This window comes from Hyperolius riggenbachi, chromosome 2 (assembly GCF_040937935.1).
Source record: "Hyperolius riggenbachi isolate aHypRig1 chromosome 2, aHypRig1.pri, whole genome shotgun sequence".
Classification (NCBI taxonomy): domain Eukaryota; kingdom Metazoa; phylum Chordata; class Amphibia; order Anura; family Hyperoliidae; genus Hyperolius; species Hyperolius riggenbachi.
The window spans coordinates 251427513-251452927 of NC_090647.1; the positions used below are offsets into that span (position 1 = coordinate 251427513).

Consider the following 25415-nt stretch of genomic DNA (forward strand, 5'->3'; position numbering starts at 1 on the left):
AATGAGCCATAAATTAGTTTTCTTCTATGTTGCTGTCACTTACAGGAAGTAGTAGAAATCTGACGTTACCGACAGATTTTGGACTAGCCCATCTTCTCGGTGGGGGGTTCTCAGGGTTTTCTTTATTTTTAAAAGCACTTAGTGAATGGCAGTTGCTCTGTCCAACTACCAAAAAAGTGTCCAGCGAGCAGGGAGGCTGGCCGGTATCTTGGTATAAATCTTTTTCAGGGAATGTCTTTATAATGAATAAAGGCTGCTGAGAATCCCCCATGAAGAGATGGACTACTCCAAAACCTGTCGTTAATGTCAGATTTCTACTACCTACTGTAAGTGACAGCAACATAGGAGAAAAGTAATGTATGGCTCATTTTATTGTGGAAGAAATGTACTTCTTATTTGTATATGTTTTTAAAACTTAAGATTTTTGCAACCGTTCCGCTTTATAAAACATGAAAATATTAAAGGCTACATTACAAGTGTGCACTGTGATGTGTAGCAATAGCCCTTGTTTTGTGCCTATAATACCATGTGATCGTCAGTTGATGTGTTGTGAGTTGGTAGGTTAATGTTTTATCCGTTTGACCTGTCAGGTGTGTGTGTGTGTTTTGTTTTTCAGTGACACACTATGCAGATCTTGATTATCTGTCAGCCAAGTCCAACTGCCTTCTTTCTGAAACATTATGAATTTATTTATGAATAGACTTTCTGTGTACTGAAGCCATGTAATTGAATATACGTTAAAAAAAATTTTTTTTAATTGTGGTAGAAAATTGTTACTTTCTGCCATGTTGTTACTGTTTGGTTCCTGCTGAGGATATTCTTTTAACCTTTCTGTTATATAGTGACATCACCATGAGAGAAGTAAGGGATTCAAAATTCTGTTATGAGAACAAAGATGGCAGTATGTTTCATATAAAGCTGGGGAAACATCCCTTAGATTGTAACTCTGTTTGGCAGGGCACTCTTTCCCACGTGCTCTTCTCTGCCACCATATGAGCTCAGTGACTCGTCTGCTGTGTTTTTCCCTCCATTGCTACATCACTATTTTGTGTACCATTGTTAAATGCTCTAACGCCGTGCATACACTGCTCGTTTTGTGTGCCAGATCGAGCCAGCGGCTCGATGCTGGCGTATCCCCGCTTGTGCACGCGGATCGATTGCCGCTCGTCCCCGCTGGCGCTTGCTTATCACCGCTCGATTCCCTGCCATTGTCTGCCGGCGGGAATCGAGAGGGCGGGGTCGAGCGGCATGATCGGGCCAGCTGAATATTATCAGCTGGCCAGATCAGCTGGTTGATACCCGGTACAGAAACGTACCGTGTATCCCCAGCATAATGTGCCTAGAAAATCTCTCAACATGCCTAGAATTGCTCTGAAAATCTGCTTCAAAAACCTCTCGCGTTTTGCGGATCTGCTAGAGGTTTTTGGTGTGCACTGGCCCTAAGAAAGGGAAAAAGAGCCCCTGATGGGGACCTACCTGGAGAAGGCTCCCCCTGTCCTCCACCGTCCCAGTGATGTAAGACTAGTGCCTGCCCAGTAGAGTGGATCTGGTCAGTCTCGGCTATTTCCGCCTGAGCCCGAAGGAAAACTGCACCTGCGCGAGGCTCACACTGGATTATGTTCCTGGAGCCCAGCTTGTCGGCAGATTTTCGCCAGCTGACAGAACAGGGATAGAGGGGGACGCGGGAAGCCTCATTAGGATATAGAGGCTTTCTTATCCCGAGGCAAGGACCCCATAGGGCACTTTTTTCCTCTTACATATTCTCTTTAAGATGATTGAATAAGCTAGAAGAATCAATACATGTATACCCAGTTTTTAAAGGACAACTGAAGTGGAGGTATATGGAGGCTGCCGTATTTGTTTCCTTTTAAGCAATACCAGTTGCCTGGCTGTCCTGCTGATCCTCTGCATCCAATACTTTTAGCCAGCGTCCCTGAACAAGCATGCAGCAGATAAGGTGTTTCTGACATTGTCAGATCTGACAAGATTTGCTGCATTCTTGTTTCTGATGTTATTCAGACACTGCTGCAGCCAAATAGATCAGCAGGGCTTCCACGCAACTGATTTTGTTTAAAAGGAAATCAATATGGCAGCCTCCATATTCTTCTCACTTCAGTTGTCCTTTAATGGAAACCTGAACTGTGAATATTCTCTTAAAACATACCATGTATCTTACTGCCTTTCTGATCTTCTGGTCCGATTTAAATAAGCATGCAGCTAGTGGAGGCATATTTGCACTACAAACTCATTTTGGGTCAGTGAGTGATTCAGAAAGAATTGGAGTCAGATGTTCATTGTAAAAGCCAGTATGTAGCATTGATAGAAAAGAAACATGACAGCTTACACCCTCCTCCCCCAAATTAGTTATAGAGATATGGCAGCCTACTGTACTCTCCAATCCTACTGGCAGTTCTAAGCAATGGTGCCATCTCCAAGCCTAAGGAAGCTAGGAGGCAGACAAACGAGGTGGAGCTTTTGAGCAAAGTTTTGAAAATCCCCCATGAAGTGAGAGTAGTCTAAAACCAGTTAGATTTTTAGTATCTTTAATTTAATTCGCCAATTAATGCTGGGCATACACTGATCGTTTTTTAAGCATTAGATAGCTCGATAGATAATTTCAGGCATGTCCAATTTCCCGCTCAATCGTTTCGCCGCTCGATTCCTGATAGCTGTGAATGGAAAAAGATAAGAAAAACGAGTGGAAGACAAGAGAATTGACTGGCGAGACGATCGCATGGGAAAATAGAGTGACAAAAAAGAGCAGTGTATGCCCAGCATTAGGGAAAAAAAAGAAAGGTATATTGCTTTCTACTCTAGGAGAATTTACATCTTAGTGTATGTACAAGTGCATTTTTAAATTTTTACTTTTTTTGTGATAGTGGTCTTTTAATGTTACTGTTTCCAACTACCAGTATGGATTAGGGGGATGCTAGGTAGAGAAGTGCACAAGTGAGTTGAGAGGAGGATGCACAGCGCTGGACTCCAGCAGATGAGGTCAGAGAAAAACTGTGCATTATAGATTGGGATAGGGGAGCAAAGGAAGTGAGTGCACTATGGGACACTGGTGGTGGTTGAGATTTGAGGCTGCTCCTCCTCTCACTGTGCTAGGAGTCAACAGGATCCGTGTTCCGTTCGTATCAGGTTGTTTGTATGTCAGGCATCATAAGTCGTGGGCTCCCTAAAAATCCATGGTCATTTTGAATATAATTGCACCTGTTTCTAATAACTGTGGTACTGCTGGGGATATTCTATGCTCTGATACTTGTATGGGGAAGGTTGGTAAGCTTTGGTTCCACCATGGTAGTGATAGTGGTCCATGCAATTTTACCACACTGGTAGTGGTGAATCGTGAGGTGCTACAGCCCCACTATTTACAGGGTACAGCAGGGAAGGATGTGAATTTGTGCCATAGTGTTGGCACATGTGTTAAAATCCCTATATTGTTCACATCAAGATGGATATTGATGATCTGTTTTTCCATTACAAAGTTGTTTGGCAGCATTTGTTGTATTTTAGGATTGCACCAGTGCAAGGCAGACAATGGCCACAATTTTTTTTTTATTTTTTATTTTTCTGAAGTTGTGATGTGTTAAAACGCCAAACTTTTGGTGTACTCAATAATTATTCGTGATAATTTTGGCTAACGTTTTTTTTTTTTCTTACTGCCAGTCTTTGTCTTTAGTCGCCTTGTGATACGTTCCCTCAGCTCTTCCGGCCGAATAAAGTGTCACTTTCTCACTTCTGGCTATTAGCAGAAATGACCATGAATTATTTTAGCTGGGAAAAGTTACGTCTGCAAGGTCATTAAAGTGGATCCGAGATAAACTTTTACTCATTACATAATTGTGTTACTTTCATATAGTTTATAGGGCATTACTCAAGCCAAATACTTTTTTTGTTTTTTGTTTTAATACTCTAATTCCCTATAAACTGAACAAGCCTCGCCCACAGCTCAAAGTGCCTTGGCACTCCATGTAGTAAGGGCTTATGGGAGCTCAGTCTGGGCAGGAGGAGGTTACTAGCCAGAGATTTCAGAGGCAAAAGGGAGGAGGAGAGGGGAGTGAGCTAAGAGCTGGAGATGCAGTTGCAGCTTTTCCTGTATGTAATGTGACAAACAGAACATGGCTGCCCTTATTGTATCACATGAATAAATAATCATAAACTGTCAAAGCTGTTTGCAGCTAGATTTGCTGTGTAAACTATCTAAACTTTAGATAAGATATATAGACAGGTTACTTGTTATAGTTAGTTTTTCATCTCTGATCTACTTTAAGTGTGTTGAAGTTCTTGTGACAGTAGTTAGTAATTTCCTGCTTGTAAACTGTGGGTACAAACAGATTAAACTTGACTTCCATATTGACTTCTGGATATTTGAAGTCCTTGCTATGTTGGGTTAAATTAAACATACCGATATGTTGGATGCGATGCATTAGGCAGTATTGGAAATCCATATAGTTTTATATTGTCCATATAGTTACTCCATTTGCATTTGTCCCAATGTGTAAAAATTCCGACGTCTACCTCCACATCCCCCTACCCCCCAGCTCCACTACTGGGTTCTGCTATTGCCAAATTCATTTAAAAATGTCTCCAGTGAGTAAATGTATTTCTCTTTTGCATACAGTCACTGAATCATGCAGAGAAATTTTGCTGTGTTTACTTAGCCTTATTTACAGCACTTGGTGTTCAAATATTAAGAGCTGCTGAATGGGAATTTGCGTGGTACACTTTTAGGAGTGAAAGTCTAGTAATCCTTTCTGTAACATTTTATTAAACATTTATTTGTTCCTAGTGGTTTTGATATTGCTAATCTGTTGGAGCAGAGGAGACATTTTGAATATACTTTCACTTTAAATGAATATGCCTAATAAGTTTTGCTACAGCTTTGTGTGTACTGATCAGGCTGCTTGGTCTAGCCTGTTCCTAGCACTCTACCAGTGGATGCACGGTAGTTAAGCTGACCTATGCTTGTTCTTGGTATTTAGTTACGTTGCTGTGCTGAGCATGTATATTTTCCAAGGTGCCTGTTGCTGCTTAGTAAACACGATTCTAAGTCAAAGTACAAAATGTACACTGCTTTCTCAGTGTACATGCTGTAAGTGGAAGTTCAGGAGAACCATTAGCTATTAGCAGTATTCCCTTTTTAAAGTGAATTTTTTTTTCACTCTGTATGGATTTATCTGAATCTCGTATAGTGAAATATGCATAAGTGAATTAAAAATGGCATCAGGGGAGCTTCTGGGATATTGATCTTGTCAGTTATAACAATATTTATTATAGCGCTTTTCTCCCTGGGGACTAGCACTGTGACCCTGCATCATGCAGTCTCAAAGCCTCCGGAAAAGAGGTGAGTTTTTAGCCATTTTTTTTTTAAAGCTGTACAGAAAAGAAGCCTCTGGTACTGATTGTGGAAGTGAGTTCCATAGAGTAGGGGCTGCATAGGAAAAGGTCTGAGCACCAAATGTTAAATGTGTCCTGGGAATAATCAGATTCATCTTGTTGGCAGAGCGGAGGGTGCGTGGAGGGGCATAAAGTTCCAATAGATCCGCTATGTATTTGGGTCCCATGTGGTTTAGAGCCTTGAATGTCAGCAGGCAGATCTTAAAATGGATTCCCCATTTTACTGCAAACCAGTGAAGAGTTTGCAATACTGGGGTGATGTGTGCGCTGCGGGGGGCATTGGCTAGGAGTCCGGCTGCAGCATTCTGTACTAGTTGTAAGGGGTGCAGAACCTTATCTGTAGATCCAATGAACAGGGCATTGCAGTAGTCTAGGTGGGAGGATACAAATGCATGAACCAAGACAGGTAGGTCTTCAGCTGGGATAAGGTGTTTGATTCTAGCTATATTTCTTAGGTGGAAGAAGGAAGACTTGACGACAGCTGATACCTTTTTAGCTTTCCATCCAGGATCACCCCAAGGTTTCGCGCAGTCTTTATATTGTACGGTATCTCCCCCAATTGCTAGTTTGAGCTGGTAAGCGGTTTGAACTTTATCCATCATGTGTGGACCACCTACCACCAACACCTCTGTTTAGTCAGAGTACAGCCTCAACCAGCTGGTGTTCATCCAATTTTGTAAATCCACTAGACACGCATTTATGGATGCTGATAGGTCTTGGGTGCCAGGCTTGAAGGACAGATACAGTTATGTGTCATCTGCATAACAATGGTATCCTAGGCCATTGTTCTGGATTATTTTGCCCAGTGGGAGCATGTAGACTGCAAAGAGTAATGGTGATAGCACATAACCCTGTGGAACTCCATAGGCAGGTGGCACTGGATTAGAGTAGTGTGTGCCCAGACATACTTGCTGTGTCCTGCCAGATAGGAAGGTCTGAAACCAGCTAAGAACAGTACCCCTTCGGCCACAGTAATTCTTTAGTCGCTGGATTAGTATTTCATGATCCACAGTATCAAATGCTGTAGACAAGTCAAGAAGAATCAGAATTGAGCAATCGCCCTTGTCCCTTGCAGTAAGTAGATCATTCATTACTTGGACTAATGCCGTTTCAGTGCTGTGCCTTTTCCTGAATCCTGACTGAAAAGTAATAAAAATGTTATCTGTAAGCCTGGCTTCTAGCTGGTTGGTGACTGCTTTCTCTAACTTTTGATAGGAATGGTAAGTTCGCCACAGGTCTGTGGTTGGTCACAGAATCAGGATCTAGTGATGTTTTCTTTAAGAGGGGTTTTATGATTGCTTTCTTTAGTTCTTCTGGTCCACTTTGCAAGCAGCACTGAGTTATTTTGTGAAGTGCTGGCCTGATCAGCTCTGGGCACTGCATTAAGGATCCAGTTGGGCCAGGACCCAGGTCGCAGGCAGTGGGGCGGAGACTTTGAATGAGAATTCCAAAATCTTCTTCACTCAGAGTGTCAAAGACTTGCCATGGTGGTACGGTAGTAGGCATATGCAAAGTCCAGTGGTCAATTGATGTTGTTGGTGTAATGCTGGCACGGATGGCAGACACCTTGTTTGTGAAAAAGGCAGAGAATTCTTCACACCTTTCCCTGGAGAATGTGGTTGGGGCTTTTAAGCAGGAAGGATTGCAGAGTGACTCCGCTGTGTGGAAGAGTTGAGCAGCTTTGTTGTTGGCTGTAGATATTTTGTGCGATATTAAGTCTGATTTTTTTTCTTGGTTATTGCTTGTTGGTATTGTTGGAGGTGTTGAACTAGGCTAGATTTGTGCTCCTCAGACCCTGTCGATTTTACGCCACTGTCTTTCTAGTCTGTGCCCTTTCTTTTTTTAGATCCATGATGGTTTTGTCAAACCAATTAGCTTTCTGCTTTTTGGTTGCTGATTTGGTGCGCCATGGGGCAATACTGTCAAGTCTTTCATATATCGTGTTATTGTACTGGGTTGCTAGAGTGTTAGGGTCCATTTGACTATGGAGCAGATTTGTAAAATTCAGGTTGTCAGTTATTCTCTGTTATGTAGAAGATGGGGTCATTAATCAATTTTATTTGTCTTGGTGAAATTAACAGGTGCACCAAAAAGGGCAACAATGAGACAACCACCAAAACAGGAACCCCTTATTAAAATTTGCGTGCATTTTGCGAAGGTTCAAAAAAACGCGTTCCCTGGGCATGTAATGAGTCTATAGAGAATTGCACATCTGCTAAAATGTGCTATTGCTTTTTTGCATGCTTAAAAAAACCCTCCAAAACATACTACTTACAGTTTCAATTCACACATCGCATGCAAATTCCCAATGACTTGGCTGCAGAATTGGCTCTATGCTCTCCTCCGACAGCACTGTGAGACATGGAGGGGGCAGGGAACAGGCAGCAGAGAGCCAGTGAGATGGCCTGATAGGTGGGGAAGGAGTTAAGCTGGACCTACACTGATAGATTTGCAGCAGATTCGACCATCAGATTTCTGTCAGGTCGAATCTGACAGGAATCTATCTGTGTGCCACACACTAGGAACAGAATTCCAATACATTTCAGAATGAAATCTATTGAAAATTGTTCTAAATGCATTAGGTCCAATGCAACTCTATGGGCCAATGATCTGCTGCCAGCGGCAGATCGACATAGATTTTCCATCCTGTCAGATCAAATTGGTCAAAATCGTTCAGCCGTTCGATCGTGCATCGATTTGCGGCTGATTGATTCGATTGATCGTACGCTGAAACTGACCAGTGTATGGGCCCCTTTTTTCTCCTGCAACAGATGCCCCTTCCACTGCTAGTCTACTGATAATTTGCTTGTCAGTAGATTTGGGGGGGGGGGGGGGGGGGGGGGATTTTAGTCAGGTGTGGACGGGACACATAGACATGTCCTTCAGATGGGAACATGCTTCTGTCCCATTTATACATAAAAAAACGCCTCTGGTACACTCAGGGCTGTGGAGTCGGAGTCAGCAGTTTTTCAGTACCAGGAGTCAGAGTTGGTGGTTGCATAAACTGAGGAGTTTGATGTACCTGTAATATTTGTACTGATTCCCTAGCCCTGATAAGGCTGTTTGGTCGGAGCAATTTTTGAGTACCTGAAGTCAGTGGTTTCATAAACTGAGTAGTTGGAGTCAGATGATTTTTATAGCGACTCCACAGCCCTGGGCACACTTTAAGGGCCCTGACACATGCAGAGCGTATTGTGCGTAGTTTACATTTTTTTTTAAATGCTTTCAATTACTTTTGCTAAAATCGCGGCATAATTGCAGCAATCGCAATTTCGAAAAATGGAGATTGCGGGAATTTTACGATTTTATTACTGCAAGTCAATGGAAGCAGTTTAAAAAAAAAAAAAAAAAAAAAAAACTAAAATGACCCACAAAATGCTCTGCAGTGTGTCAGAGCTCTAAATCAACATTTTCTTAATGTCTAATTTTTAAAATTGGGGATCATCGGGATGCCTCAGAAGGGGATTGAGCAAATACAAAGCATGGCAGTCCTTTCATTCATACCACTCTGGAACATATGTTGCAAGTGCTGTGATATAAGATTCTACTTCCAGTTCAAATTTACAGGAATGTCTTTAACTTTTCCTTGAAACGTGCATGTAGTGTTGCATTTCTCCGGACATTTTCAAATGTTGCTGGTAGCGATTTTCAGGTGTTTTTACCAGGCATTTTAACACCTAAAAATGCTGCAGATATGAAAAATGTTAGTTGTGAGGTTGTTCGGTAACACTTTCTCGTGTCTTATTGCCTCCCACACTGCTATTTCACCAAACCTGACACCGTACAGATGCTCTTGTGTACTTGTGTCAACAGTGAGGAGCCAATTTGTGTAAATGTAGCCTGTAGTCTGTGCTGTTTGTATTCTTAGGTTCTGGTGGATTCTGGAACCAGAGCCGGGACAAGGTCCTCCAGCACCCAAGGCTGAGACACCAAAGTGCGCCCCTCCATCCCTGCCTCCCCAGCCGTCACACACTGATTGCTATTAGACTAAGAGGTGCCACAGGGCCCACAACCTCCCTAACACCTTAATATCTAGTTATCTCGCTTGCAGTCACTGCCATGTATCCTGTTTTCTTATTTCTCTCTGCTTCAAACACACCTGAATGAATTCTGCGCCCCCCCTACATTGTGCCCTGAGGCTGGAGCCTCTCCAGCCTATGCTTCGGCCCGGCCCTGTCTGGAACATTCATTCTTTTCTGACTTGGTGTTCCAAATACAGCCACAACCCTTTCCTGATTTTCAAGCTTGTGTGAGGTGTGTTTTATTTCCAGCAAGTCAAATTGTTGGCTGATGACTGTACACACTTGCAGAGTTTAGATACCGCTCATAGCTTCTGTATTTAGCCAGAAGGTTCTTTCTGCTTAGTCATGTTTAGTAGTTGAGTTGTTTTTGTCCATTGCTCTGCCTGTACAGACAAGCGGTGAAGCTTGCAAGTGACTTCAGTGAGCTCACTGAACTTCATTGAAAGCATTTATCTATTTCCTTAACATTTTCAGGTGGCCATCAGCTAGGTCCCTCTCAGATCGTTATGATCAGAGGGGGATCTGATTGAATCCCTCCACACACTGCAATCAGCATTTAAGTGGACATGAACTCTTGCACAGGACAGAAGGTAAATGTAGAGAAATGCACCCTGTGTGTTTTTAGACAGTTTATCCTGTCTAATCTCTGTCATCTGTGACTAATCACAAGTTGTAATTTGAACTATCCACTACCTGCCACTGCAGAGAGCTAATTGGTACATACAGAATGTTAACAATATGTCTGCTTTCATGAAAACAGGAAGTAGACAAACTGCACATTTATTGCAGGATTTTTATCAGCTGTAACAAACATTTGTATTTAAAGGTTATTAAACTGTCGCATATCCCTTAGAGCAGAGAGGAAGTTCTGAGTTCGGGTCCGCTTAAAATCTATTATAAATTTGTATGAACTGCCTGCCGGGTCCCCTTTTGTGTCGCTCCCTTCCCCCCCATTCCCAGGTCTTGCAGCGTGCGGAAGCTCACACTCGCCTCTCCATGGGCCTGTGTCTTCTCTCTGCCACCTGGCTCTCCTTCCTGTCTCTTTTCTCCTGAGGTGCCTGTGTAAATACTTTAAGTGGACTTGAACTCAAAACTGTTACGTCAAAACAGATACTTAACAGTATAATCTTTAAAGAAAAAAGCAAACATTTGTTACAGCTAAAACAATTCCTGCAGTAAATCTGCAGTGCGTTTATGTCCTGCTTTCATGGAAACAGACATAAGTTTAACATCCAGTGTTTACACATTAGCAGCTCTGCCATGGCAGAGGAAATTCCTGAGATGACTCAGCTGAAGAGATCGAATTACAACTTGTGATTAGTCACAGATAAGGGAGAATCAGACAGGCTGCATTTCTCTGTTTTCCCTTCTATCCTGTGCAAACAATAAGGGCACCGTGGCACATACCTTACATGACCACTAGAGGGAGCTCTAGTGTCTGACCTCTAGCATTTGTGACGTGACACAGTCATCTGGGAAAGGAGACAGGAGTGTCCAACAGTAGAGTGTTAGCTATGCTGGGTACATCACACATCACAAATCACAAATAGAATGTCTCTTGCGATGCACTTTTGTCCCGCAAACCAATCCAGCAAAATTTCCATCTGACGTGATAAACTGATTTCAGCCAAAAATTGGTTGATAGAGAATCGTTTGCGGCATACATTTCTAGCAGATTTGGTCTGTCAGATATTCATGGAAAAAACAATTATCAGTTTTCCTATTCAATTCATGGCAGATTCGATCAATCGACTTTTTTTTTTTTAATTTTTGATAAAAAATCGATCAAGAGTAACTATTGAGATGGAAGATTTTAGTCAATTGGGGGCAGGCTAGGGATGGTGGTAACGGTTTCCCCACGTAATTTGGTCTCCAGCTATTGCTGGTGCCCAAATAGGCCAGTTAGGGCCGCTATAGCTGTAATTCACATTCACACGCATCAGCTAAATTAGCTAAATCTCCCAGATGTGCCCCCTGTATTAATTATTGGCTTATTGTCCTGCGGACAGTATATCTATGCCCCGCAGGACTTCATCTGAAGTTCCAGGGGCTTAATACTCCTCTACTGCTGCTGCGCAAGCACTTGTGACCATATTTTCCTAACACCAGTCCAAGTGCCAATAATCTCTACTGCAACGAACAGCAGGGGTTATTTTAAAACTATAATAGATGAAATCTGAGAAATTATGATTTTTTTTTTGAATTTTTTTCCAATTTATTCCTATTAAAATACAAATAAAATAAAATATTTCTTAGCTAGAAGTTCCACCCAAACAAAACCTGATTGGTGGCGACAAAAAAACTTTTATAGATCATTTAGGTGTGATAAGTAGTGAGAAAGTTATTGGCGAGAGAATGGAAGGAGCACTGAAATGTGAAAATTAGGGGAAAAATAAGGGGAAAAAACGCTAGTGGTGAACTAGTTAAAGTGGACCCAAATTAAAAATACAAGATTTCAGAAATAAAATCTATTTTCTAAATTATAATAATAAATAGCAGCCTTTTTTCAGCTGCATGATGACAAATATAAAATATTTTACATTTATTGGAGGAACCCCTCCCTTCCTTTCAAATTGCCGGCATTTTTCCGGCAAACTGGTGGAGTAGATGGTGTCCGGCAATGGAGGAATTGCTAATGGCTGTCCCCAGTATAATCCTAGCTATAAAAAGAGAAGGGTGAAAAGCATGCACTGAAATGATCATAGGTTTGAAGGAGTGTTTATTTATCTTTGTATGTGTCAGAGTGGCGCAACTAAATTTTTTTAATTAAAAAAATGTTTGGTTTGGGTCCACTTTAAGCAGCCATCCCACAGCCAGATGTGCATCCTATATTAACCACTTTGTCCTCCTTGACGTATAAAAACGTCAAGGAGGACAGGCGCGCTCCCGCGGCCGATCGCGCGTGTGCACGCGCACTCCCGGCCGCGGAGTCGGTAGCCACGGAATCAATTTATCGGGCTATGGAGCCCGATCATTGATTCCTCTTCCCCGCTGAAAAAGCGACAGCTTCTCTCGGAAGCTTCGCTCTTTCTGAAGCTGTGTCCCTCTAAGCGTACATTGTACGCTTAGAGTGACGTCATGTAAAAAAAATCGAGATTGCCATCTTGTGGCCAAAAAGTAAAACTACAAGTAAATTCCCCAAAACATTACAATACACCAATATTTCCCCAAATAAAACACTTTTATATCCCACCCTCCCAAAAATGCCCACATAAAATGTTTAATAAAAAAAACAAAAAAACCATTACTATAAAAAAAAAAAAAACATAAATATTTACCTAAGGGTCTAAACTTTTTAAATATCTATGTAAAGATGAAATATTTCTCTCTATTTTTTTTTTATAAGCTTGTAAATAGTGATGTATGCAAAACGGAAAAAATGCTTTTATTTCCAAATAAAATATTGTCGCGATACATTGTGATAGGGACATAATTTAAATGGTGAAATAACCGTGACAAATGGGCAATAACAATACGTGGGTTTTAATTATGGAGGCATGTATTATTTTAAAACTATAATGGCCGAAAACTGACAAATAATGAATTTTTTCATTTTTTTTTCTTATTCTTCCTGTTAAAATGCATTTACAGTAAAGTGGCTCTTAGCAAAATGTACCCCCCAAAGAAAGCCTAATTGGTGGCGGAAAAAACAAGATATAGATCAGTTCATTGTGATAAGTAGTAATAAAGTTATAGGCTAATGAATGGGAGGTGAACATTGCTCGGATGCATAAGCTGAAAACGACTGAGATGTTAAGTGGTTAAGAACCCTTCCTCCTTAGCCGGATGTGCCATCTAGCTATATTAGGCATAGCCCTCCCATTTAGTCAGCTGTGCCCTCTGTATTAGGTATTCCCCCATAGCTAGATGTGCCCATTATATTAGGCTTTCCCCTCTTAGCCAGCTGTGACCTCTATATTAGGCATCACCCACATAGCCAGATATGCCTACTATATTAGGCATTCCTCCTTAGCCAGCTGTGACCCCTGTATTATGCAAGCATCGCCCACATAGCCAGATGTGCTCCCTATATTAGGCCCCTCCTCAAAGAGAGCTGGAAAAAGCCCCAAATACCATACGCAGCTTTTCCTTAGTAAGTTCTACAAACTTTTAGATTGTGATCAAGCAGACATATCCTCTAAAAACAAGGCAGTTTGATATGCCATTCCTCCCCAAACTATAAGAAATTTAAAATATATTTATTGTGAAAGCTACAGGTGTGCAGTGGGCAAGACATTGTGCACTAGGCTTCCTGCTGAAAGGAAATTTGCATACCTGTCTCATAGAAATTAGGCGTCGCTGTCATTCTGACTAGTCTCAGCCTGATGAAAGCACAGGGCTTTCTGTTGGATTGCACAAGAACCAATAGGAAATCTCCTGCAACTGAGAAAATTCTCATTTGATTCATGTAGACCAATGAGAATACTGCCTGTTTCTAGGTAGTGGGTAGGGTGGAGGCACCCAATGTGTGTCCTATTTTAGTGTTTTAAAATATAAATAAAAGTAAAAAAGAGGTAATCGCTTGCCTCTCCAGAAGATATAGACACCAGTTAAACTGGAAAAATTCTCATTCGAAAAGCAATCTGACAACGCGTTTCACGGGTCTGGCCTTCTTCCTCAGGTCAATACAAGATGTCTGAAACAAAAAGTAGGTGTGTATAATCATATTTTACGTGCCCTTTTAGTTGCAACATTTTGAATGCATGTAATAACGACTAACTCCACTTGGGATAAACAATTTAAGAACCGTTTCTACTGAGGATCTAAATTACCTCCCAAGAGCAGCACATCTAGTATAATAAATCATGATACCTCCATTAGCATAATGATTAGCATAACGCAAAATAAAAGTCTCCTCTAGAGCAGTGTTTCTCAACACGCGGTTCGCGTACCCCAGGGGGTACGCGAGACCATAGCTGGGGGTACGCAGCCAGGAGGGGATGCAGCGCAAAACGGGGGAGCATGCCCACACATAGCGGCGGGGAGGGGGGTCCACTCCCCCCCCACCCTCACCTTGGACTCCCCCGTCAGCGCTTCCCCCTCCGACACGCATTAATAGCGGCGGCGGCATGGTAAAAGGAACGCGGACTTACTTCCGCGTTCCATGGCAGAGGTCCTTCTCTCTCAGCGATGACGCTACTTCCTGTTTATCAGGAAGTAGTGTCAGGCTCAGAGAAGATCGGACCTCCGGCATGGAACGCAGAAGTAAGTGTGGGCGTTCCTTTTACCATGCCGCTGCTGCTATTAATACGTGTCAGAGGGGGAAGCACTGACGGGGGAGTCCAAGGTGAGGGAGGGGGGGAGTGGACCCCCCTCCCCGCCGCTATGTGTGGGCATGCTCCCCCATTTTGCGCTGCATCCCCTCCTGGCTATACTTTGGGCACACATGCCTAACTAAACTGTAGGCACCCATGCCTAGCTATCCTGGGGGCATCCATGCCAGGCTGTACTAAGGGCATACTGGGGGTACTTATACCTAACTATACCTGGCTATACTGGGGGCATCCATGCCAGGCTGTACTAAGGGCACCCATGCCTGGCTATACTGGGAGGCACCCATGCCTTGCTATACTGTGGGGCACCCATGCCTGGCTATACTGGGCGACACCCAATCCTGGCTGTACTGGGGGCACCCATGCCTGGCTATACTGGGGGCACCCATGCCTAGCTATGAGGACACCCTATACCTATATATACTGTGGGCACCAACCCATGCCTGGCTATATATATATATTTTATACACGTGGGGGGGTACTTGGCTGGAACTGAATTGCGGTAGGGGGTACTTGGGCCGAAAAAGTTGAGAAACACTGCTCAGTCTAGACAGAGCATGTAACCTATTATATCTATTTGGCATATTGCTCAGCACAACATAGGTTGAAAGTCTCCCCCAAAGAGCAATTGTAATATATAAAGATACCCGATTAGAATAATAATTAGCATATTAATATAATTTACATAATGGTTATTCACACTGTGTATCCAAAAAACCTAAAATATAACATCATAAATCATCTTTATAAATCCTTCTGCAAAAATGGTGCATTTAAAAATTTTTTCTAAAATAAAACATTAGGGCTGGTTCACATGGACGCTTGGCGGGCGTTAACTGCTGGCTTCCAGGACTTGTCCTTAAATGCTTCCATTCAAGTGAATGGAGGCTTTTACCGGCATTTGCGCGAACAAAAAGAATAATTTGTTCTGATCCCGATTTTTTTTCCCTGTCGTTTGAGGCGTCCCTGGTAGTGTCCAGGATCCATTAACTGCCGCATCTAATGTCCCACTACAGGGATGAAAACCGCAGACTGCGACAGGATGCAGCCAGAAGCCTGAACGCCACGCTGCCGAGACACTAGTCCTTACTGTGTGCAAGTATATGCAATTTTAAACATTAGTGCCGGATGCATGATTGCAGCTAATTGGTCCCTACAAAAAAAAACCCTATTCATTCTAGGTAGGATTCCAATTTTTCATTTATTTTTTTTTTTTTATTTTTTTTTTTTTACAAACCAACAAGAAGCCCCATGCTTTCTGGTCTCCGGGTGAGCGGGGAGGGTGCGGATGATAAGAAAATCAACTAAAGTACCAGCAGTCAGGTGGGGAAGCGGCCATGGGAGATGTCTCCAGTGCATTCGCTCAGGTCCTGAGCAGATGCGCTTATCACACAGTTTGCGGTGCAGTGTGAACCCGGTCTAACTCTGGTTAAGGATTGATAATGCTTAAAATATACCTGCTTTTGGTGCTTTTTGGCTTTACAATATTCAATGTAAATTTTAAAATGTACGATGAATGGTGTGGCCATTTCTTGCTGTGAAGTACAGTATGCACTTTCAGAATTTCACATTCCGAAATTAAAACCTTATGTTATGCTATCTAGTTCCCTACCAGTTATTGTGTTTGTGTTTATAAATAGTAGCTGATCTCACATATGTGTCTGTCTTCAAACTAAGCGGTATTTGACATGTAGCATTTAATGCACCTGTCACCATCTCCCTCCCCTTTCCTTGCAGGATGTATATAATTGCCTTTCAGATCCAGTTACAGGTTGTGCAGACCGTGTTGTTTGGAGCATCTGAGACTCCACATGGAAACATTCTGAAATGCTGCTCATATAATCATTTCATTTGTAAGGGCTAGTTCACACTGGGTCCAGAAACGTATCCATGGCTCCGTTTTTTCTAAAACCTGATCAAAACTGGAGCCATGGATAGCAATGTTAAAAATAGCAGCAGTTTTCACCCAAACAAAAAGTGGATCTGTATACGTTTTGCGGGGACTCGTTTTCAAAACTTGAACGGAAGGTCCGAATTTGCTGCATTTTCCAACAATGCATCTGGATCCTGACACAAGGAGGGGTAGCGGCAGGCAATAGGAAAACGGATCCCCCCCTACACAGGCAGATTTGGACATAGAAACGGATGTGTTTCTGTCACAGCCTGTGGTGAAAGAGGGGGCCGCCATGCTGGAGGGGAAAGCAGCCAGAACGGGGGTGGCAGTGGGGAGGGGGGTCGTTCCACCCACCCCTCACCTGGGTCCCCCTCCTCCAGCTACTTGCGCAGAAATTGTTAAAATGTCCACAACGAGCGGGGAAGATTACCTTCTCTCTACTTCCACCGCTCGCTGCGTCACTTCCTGCAATGCCTCCCTCCGAAGTATAGAGGGGTGACACTGCAGGAAGTCTAGTGGTGAGTGGTGGAAATGGAGAGAAGGTACCGTATTTTCTGCCGTATAAGACGCACAAAAATAGACAGCAAAAGTCCCTGCATCTTATACGGCGAATGCAGGGAATCCCTGACTTACAATTGCCCACCGCCGACCCGCCGCATCATCGGGGATTCCCTGCTTAGACCCAGTCGCTGTCTCTTGTGTAGCCTCTCTGGCCCGCCCCCATGTCTGTCTCTGCTCCCATGTATAATCCACCTTCCGCACTGTGTGGCTGCTCCATCCCTAGTCTGACTCTCTGTATTAATGTCCCCCCTTCAGTCAGTGTGGATGCTCTGCCCCGCCCCCTTGTGTATCTGCTCCCCGTGCATACCGAAATCCATGCCGCCCAGGGTCGCCGATGTCCTAATTTCCCCCCCCTCTAGTTACCGGGCGGCGCTTGTGTAGATAAATGAACTGGCAACCAGCATGTCTAACTGAAGGCCATGCCGCCCGGGATTGCCGATGTCTGGACTTCCCCCTCTAGTTACCGGCGCTTGTGTAGAAGACTTCATCTACACAAGAGCCGGTAACTAGAGGGGGAAGTCAGGACATCGGCGATCCCGGGCGGCATGGATTTCAGTTAGACATGCTGGTGGCCAGTTCATTTAATATGCACGGGGAGCAGATACACAAGGGGGCGGGACAGAGCGTCCACACTGACTGAAGGGGGGACATTAATACAGGGAGACAGACTAGGGACAGAGCAGCCACACAGGGGGCTGAAGTGGGGGGGCATGTGATACACTGGGAGTAGAGATGCATACTAGGGGGCTGGACAGAGTGGCTACACAGGGATCAGAAGGGTGGGAGGGGACACAGCCACAGAAGAAGACACTTGATACACAGGGGAGAATATTATAAGACGGTCCTGGAATATGGTCGCCACCAAGTTTAGTATATGTATTTTTTTCCTGCTGTTCGTTCTTGCAGAGCGGGTGCTTGCAGAAGCAATGTCTGCAGCCTCCCCGCTCTGCTGCCCTGGCGCGACAAACTACTCTTGGGGACATGCATGTCCCCGCCGGCTGCCCGTAGGAGAGAGAGAGGCGGGGGAGAAGAGAAAGCTGAAGCCGGCGGCTTCATTTGTTACATTGCCGCCGGCTTCATTTCATTAAATTAACTCACTTTTAAAACATTTGGCCACAGCGAGACGGCCAGAACATACATTAATCTTACTGGAATCATTTTGATTTCTAACATTGGCCGCACCACCGCGGCCATTTCGCACATTGACCGGCCAGAACCCGAAGTGGCTGGCCAGAAAGCAAAGTGGCCAAACTTCGGGTTCTGGCCGTAGCATATCCATAAAATGTATCAGACAAGAGGCGGTTGGGTAGCTCAGTCCACTCCTTATGGTGGCCACTAATGATCCAATCTTTTTCATCCAATCTTACCATATCTATGTAATATAAGGGAACGGACTAAATTATTCAGTATATTCACTCAGTTTACCCTTCTACTACATAGGTTTGGTAAAATTGAATGAAAGATTGGATCGTTAGTGACCACCATTAACCTATTTTGGTTCCTGGACGTAGTTTCTACGTCCAGGAACCATGCGCGCTACCGCGCGCCCCCGTGGCCGATCGTGCGCGTGCACGCGCACTCCCGGCCGCGGATTCGGTAGCCAAGGAATCAATGTATCGGGCTATGGAGCCCGATCATTGATTCCTCTCCCCCGCTGAAAAAGCGACAGCTTCTCTCGGAAGCTGAGCTTTTTCTGGCCGTTTCCTTCCCGATGCGTCACTCTAAGCGCGTGCTACGCTTAGAGTGACGTCATGTAAACAAGCTCATGGCCGCCATCTTGTGGCCAAAAAGTAATACTAAACCTGAAAAAACAAAACAATAAGAATTAACACACATTTACATTATAAATCTATTGTTTACCTCCCACCCTCCCAAAAGTACCCAAATAAAATGTTTAGTATAAAAAAAAAAAAAAAAATGTAAATATTTACCTAAGGGTCTAAACTTTTTAACCACTTCACCACTGAGGGGTTTTACCCCCTGACCACCAGAGCAATTTTCACCTTTCAGCGCTCCTTCCATTCATTCGTCTATAACTTTATTATTACTTATCGCAATGAAATGAACTATATCTTGTTTTTTTCGCCACCAATTAGGCTTTCTTTAGGTGGGACATTATGCCATGAATTATTTTTTTCTAAATGTGTTTTAATGGGAAAATAGGAAAAATGTGGGGAAAAAAATAATTATTTTTCAGTTTTCGGCCATTATAGTTTTTAAATAATGCATGCTACTGTAATTAAAACCCATGAAACGTATTTGCCCTTTTGTCCCGGTTATAAAACCATTTAAATTATGTCCCTATCACAATGTTTGGCGCCAATATTTTATTTGGAAATAAAGGTGCATTTTTTTCAGTTTTGCGTCCATCCCTAATTACAAGCCCATAGTTTATAAAGTAACAGTGTTATACCCTCTTGACATAAATATTTAAAAAGTTCAGTCCCTAAGGTAACTATTTATGTATTTTTTTTAATTGTAAATGTTTTAATTTTTTTTTAATTACAAAAAAAAAAAAAATGGAGTGTGGGAGGTAATGAGTTAATTTTATGTGTTAAGTCATTTATTTGTATGTTAAAAAATGTTAGGGTGTAGTTTACTATTTGGCCACAAGATGGCCACAGTAACTTTTTGTTTTAATGCGACCTCCAAGCTTCCTTCCGGAAGCTTGGAGGAAGAATAAGGAGGCTGGACACGTGAGTTTTTTCTCACAATGATCGCGCTGCCCATAGGAGAGCAGCTGATCATTGCGGGGCTTAGATCAACGAACGGGAATGGATTTTCCCGTTCATTGATCTCTGGGCGAGCGGGCGGCGGCGGTTTTACTAGCGGCGGGCGGCGTGTTTACGAGCGGGAGCGCGGGCAGCGTCGGGAACGCGGAAAGTACGTGTTTCTCCGTCCCTGGTTTTTAAAGGATGGAAAAAGGGGCGGAGAAATACGTACGCGCGGGGGTAAAGTGGTTAAATATCAATGTAAAGAAGAAATATTTCTATATTTTTTTTATTTTAAACTTGTAAACAGTGATAGATGCAAAATGGAAAAAATGCACCTTTATTTCCAAATAAAATATTGTCGCCATACATTGTGATGGGGACATAATTTTAATGGTGTAATAACCGGGACATATGGACAAATACAATACGCGAGTTTTAATTATGGAGGCATGTATTATTTTAAAACTATAATGGCTGAAAACTGAGAAATAATGAATTTTTCCATTTTTTTCTTATTCTTCCTGTTAAAATGCATTTACAGTAAAGTGGCTCTTAGCAAAATGTACCCCCCAAAGAAAGCCTAATTGGTGGCGGAAAAAACAAGATATAGATCAGTGCATTGTGATAAGTAGTGATAAAGTTATAGGCTAATGAATGGGAGGTGAACATTTCTCAAGTGAAAACGACGGAACCTGAATGGGTTAAGGTGGTTCTCAACCGAAGTGTCTGTTTAGGGGTGCCTCATGTGACTCAAGTATTTACAGTGGCCCACATTGTGTCTGCAAGAGATCTGGACTGACAGACCATTACATCCAAGCCCTGCATAGTTTGTTTGCTTATTGCATTAATATCAGTAGTCATGGCTAAGACATTATTCAATTAAATGTGTTCCAAATGTTGTTTCAAAAAACTACCAATCTGTTCCTGCTGTCTAAAGTATAGGTCCAGTCCCTTCTGTCCTCTCTTTAAATTTTCTTTTTTTTTCATTGGCTATTCAACTGATATTGTGACTCTGCTTAGTGCTGTGGCACTCAGCAAGTTTACCTCACAACAAATTTTGCTGCCAGGTTTTAAGTGTCATTTGTTTCAGTTGCTAATATTTTTATTTCTATTTTTTTCTTGCAGAATTAAATAAAAATCCAGTTGAAGGGTTCTCAGCAGGCTTAATAGATGATAATGATCTATACAGATGGGAAGTATTAATTATTGGACCACCAGATACCTTATAGTAAGTATAACTGCTTCTTACTTGGACTTTGTAAAGGCCTTCAATACTGTTCTCCACAGCAGCCTGGTGCAGAACTATAGGATGTGAGGACTGGGGAAGAATCTTTGTGCATGAATAAGAAGCTCACTAATGGATAGGAAGCAAAAAGTTATATATTTATTTACTAGTAGATGAAGTAGAAATAATGTTGCTAATTTTGCAGATAGTACAAAGTTGTGCAAAATTATCACCGCCCAGGAAGATAGTAACATATTGCAGAAGGATCTGGATAGGATGACTATATGGACAAGTAAATGGCGGCCGAAATTCAATGTTGAAAAATGTGAAGCTGTGCATCTTGGTTGTACTAACAAGTTAGTACCATACAAAATAAACTGGATACAGATGGGGGCATCACACTTAGAGAGGGACTTAAGAGTCTTGGTTGACAAATTAAATAATTATGTTCAGTGCCAAATAAAATTTTGTGATGCATTAAAAGGAAAATAAAAACTCTGGATGCTATCATAATACCGCCTCTGTTTTTCTCTCTTGTAAGTCTGCATCTGAAATGCGGAATACAGTTCTTGGCAGTGCATCACAGGAGGGACATTGCTTTTTTAGATCAGGTGCAGGGATGAGCCACAAAATTGATAAGCTTTATAGGTCTCACTTACCAGGAAAAGCTAGATAAACTAGGGTTATTTAGTCTGGGGAAAACATGTTTTAGAGGAGATCTAATTAACATGTATAAATACATCAGAGGGCAATATAAGAACTTAACAAAGGGGAAAAACGGGATATCTGAAACCGTGCATATGGTGCCCGTCTCACCCGTGGATAATCTTGAGAACAAAAAGTGGATTTGGGGAGCACTAGAGCAATATAATTCAAAATGGCTTTATTAAAGACTCAGTAGCAAAAAAAGAAACATACATATATAACACATATCATATAAAACCCCCCATTAAAAATTGACAGAAGCACCTGTTTAAATGGCCATATTAGTCCTAATTGGAGTGCACTCCTTTTGTTAAGAACCAATTTGTGTACACAATAATCTTCAGGCCCATATATAGGTATGCTTCAGTTGTAACAACCAGGAATCCAGTGCGCAGTAATCACCTCTGTCACCCCGTTTGCAAAGTATAGCAAGCCTCTATGACACATGCATATACGCATCCATTACAGACCCTCTTGGGTCTAACCTCAATCCTAATGCTGGCTTAATCAAGTGTAACTGACGTAACCTCAGGTGAACCTTCTGCTGGAATGCATCGTGGTGGGGTACCCTGGAGTTGGGTTTCTCAACCACCGCTGGCGATTGTATGATGTCCGCTCGGATCACTTTGGTTATCGGCTGTAAGGTAGAGCTCATCGGGTTCCGTATCTGTATATGACTGGTCAGAAGGAGAGGAAGGATGCGGAGGCACGGGGGACGCTGTAAGGCAGCTTCCTGGATCGGCGTCACACAGCACGTGACGCGTTTCGTCACTCTGGACTTCCTCAGACGTACTGCGCATGTGCGGAGCTTTCTTTTATAGCCACGCTGGGACGCATAGAGATACGCTTATACACATGTCTTTACTTGAGTGACACCGGGGACGTGCTGAGTGGCATCGAGGGTATGCATGTGGAAGAAACATGGACCCTTGTTGGACTGGACGTTGAATCATTGTTCACGTCTATTCCTAACGACAAGGGCCTAGAAGCCCTTAGATATTATTTATTTAAATACTATGAAGACTATGAAGGACATGCTGACTTTGTTCTGGACTTAATGAGACTAATTCTAAACAACAACTACTTTGAATTTAACGGATCAACCTATAGACAGAAAAGAGGAGTAACCATGGGGGCGGCGTGCTCACCGGCCTACGCCTGCCTCCACCTAGGATATTGGGAGCAGGAGGTGGTGAGGGGCATGCGTGGGTACGACGAGCACGTCGCCCTCTGGATCAGATATGTGGACGATGTGTTCATGATATGGAAGGGATCAGACTGGGAACTTAAAATGTTCGTGGACGACCTAAATAAAAATGACAAAAATATATATCTTACCTATACAAGCAGCTCTACGTCAATCCCCTTCCTGGACTTAACGATTAGTAAGAACAATAACACCCTGATTACAAGTTCTTTCAGAAAACCATCAGCAGGGAATACCCTTTTGTCCGCCAGTAGCTCTCACCTACCTTCACAGAAATGGGCGGTGCCCACAGGTCAGTTCCTTCGATTAAGAAGGAACTGTAACAGATTAGATGACTTCATCAAAGAAGCAGGTGATTTAAAGAGCAGACTGAGGGTAAGAGGGTACCCCAACAAAATTATTGATACCGCATATCAAAAGGCACTGACCAGAGATAGAAGAGAATTAATTTTCAAAAGGGGAGCCACCAATAAAACCAACACTCCAGCCAATCAACAGGACCCAATTTGTCGTGTGGTGACTACCTATGGGGCTCATTATAACGAAATAAGGGGGATTCTCCAAAATCATTGGCACTTACTTCAACGTGACCCAATTATATCTAAAATTGTGGGAGATTACCCGCACATAGCGGCAAAAAGAGGTGTAAACCTTAACGACTTGTTGGTGAAAAGCGAATATGGCTGGAGTGTAACAGCAAAGAAGAAAAAAGTGGCGAGAAATGGCATGTACAAATGTGGTGACTGCACTATGTGTAGACATGTCGAAACAGGAGATACTTTCTCCAATTACGATGGCACTAAGTCTTTTTATATAAATGATTTTATCTCTTGCACAACTTCAAAAGTAATATATAAAATAAGCTGCCCTTGTAATCTAAGCTATATTGGAAAGACATATAGACCACTGAATGCAAGAATCGGTGAACATCTGTCGAATATTAGAAGCACCACTATTGATAAGAAAAAATTGAATCCCTTGGCAATGCACTTTAGAACGGTACATAATTCCGATGTCTCAAACTTTAAAGTAAAAGGTATTTACAAATTAAATATAAGTCCTAGAAGAGGAGACTTTGACAAACAACTGCTTAGAAAAGAATCCATGTGGATCTACCAATGTGGAAGCCTATATCCAAACGGCCTGAACAAGGATTTGAATATAAAATCATTCTTATAGTCTGTATTGAACTTTTTGTCCCTTGAACTGCAGTTCCAAGTTTGCCCACAAGATGTCACTCAAGTAAAGACATGCGTATAAGCGTATCTCTATGCGTCCCAGCGTGGCTATAAAAGAAAGCTCCGCACATGCGCAGTACGTCTGAGGAAGTCCAGAGTGACGAAACGCGTCACGTGCTGTGTGACGCCGATCCAGGAAGCTGCCTTACAGCGTCCCCCGTGCCTCCGCATCCTTCCTCTCCTTCTGACCAGTCATATACAGATACGGAACCCGATGAGCTCTACCTTACAGCCGATAACCAAAGTGATCCGAGCGGACATCATACAATCGCCAGCGGTGGTTGAGAAACCCAACTCCAGGGTACCCCACCACGATGCATTCCAGCAGAAGGTTCACCTGAGGTTACGTGAGTTACACTTGATTAAGCCAGCATTAGGATTGAGGTTAGACCCAAGAGGGTCTGTAATGGATGCGTATATGCATGTGTCATAGAGGCTTGCTATACTTTGCAAACGGGGTGACAGAGGTGATTACTGCGCACTGGATTCCTGGTTGTTACAACTGAAGCATACCTATATATGGGCCTGAAGATTATTGTGTACACAAATTGGTTCTTAACAAAAGGAGTGCACTCCAATTAGGACTAATATGGCCATTTAAACAGGTGCTTCTGTCAATTTTTAATGGGGGGTTTTATATGATATGTGTTATATATGTATGTTTCTTTTTTTGCTACTGAGTCTTTAATAAAGCCATTTTGAATTATATTGCTCTAGTGCTCCCCAAATCCACTTTTTGTTCTCAATATAAGAACTTGGCAGATGAGGTTTTTGTCCCTAGGCTCATGCAAAGGGCGGGGACACAACCTGTGTATAAAAAAAATATTCAGGAAGGGGTTCTTTGCAGTAATAGTGGTTAAAATGTGGATTGCATTACCATAGGAAGTTGTCTTGGCAAATTTTGCATTTGTGTTTAAAGAGGACATGCTTTCCTTGCATTGAAGGACATCAATTGCTATAATGTCTAGGTAATTCTGGCAGCGTCAATCCAGGGATTGCCATCTAGAGTAGTGAATGATTTTTCTTTTACCTTTTAGGGCTAATTGGTCCAAGCCTTATAAAGGTTTCCACTAATAGTACAATTTTTAAAAATTTTGTTTTACGGTTTGCAATGCCCTGATATGGAGACTTACCTAGAGAAAGGGATAAGCCTCTAGATCCTTTAGAGCAGGGGTC

At 42.6% G+C, this 25415-nt stretch overlaps 1 protein-coding gene across 1 annotated transcript in view; it reads left to right on the forward strand.

The window, feature by feature from the left end:
• UBE2G1 (ubiquitin conjugating enzyme E2 G1) overlaps positions 1-25415 on the forward strand; it is a 57106-nt gene that overhangs the window by 14370 nt on the left and 17321 nt on the right. Inside the window, exon 2 of the mRNA XM_068268502.1 lies at positions 20990-21092. Coding sequence (XP_068124603.1) covers positions 20990-21092 — 103 coding nt within the window. The remainder of the gene's footprint in view (positions 1-20989; positions 21093-25415) is intronic.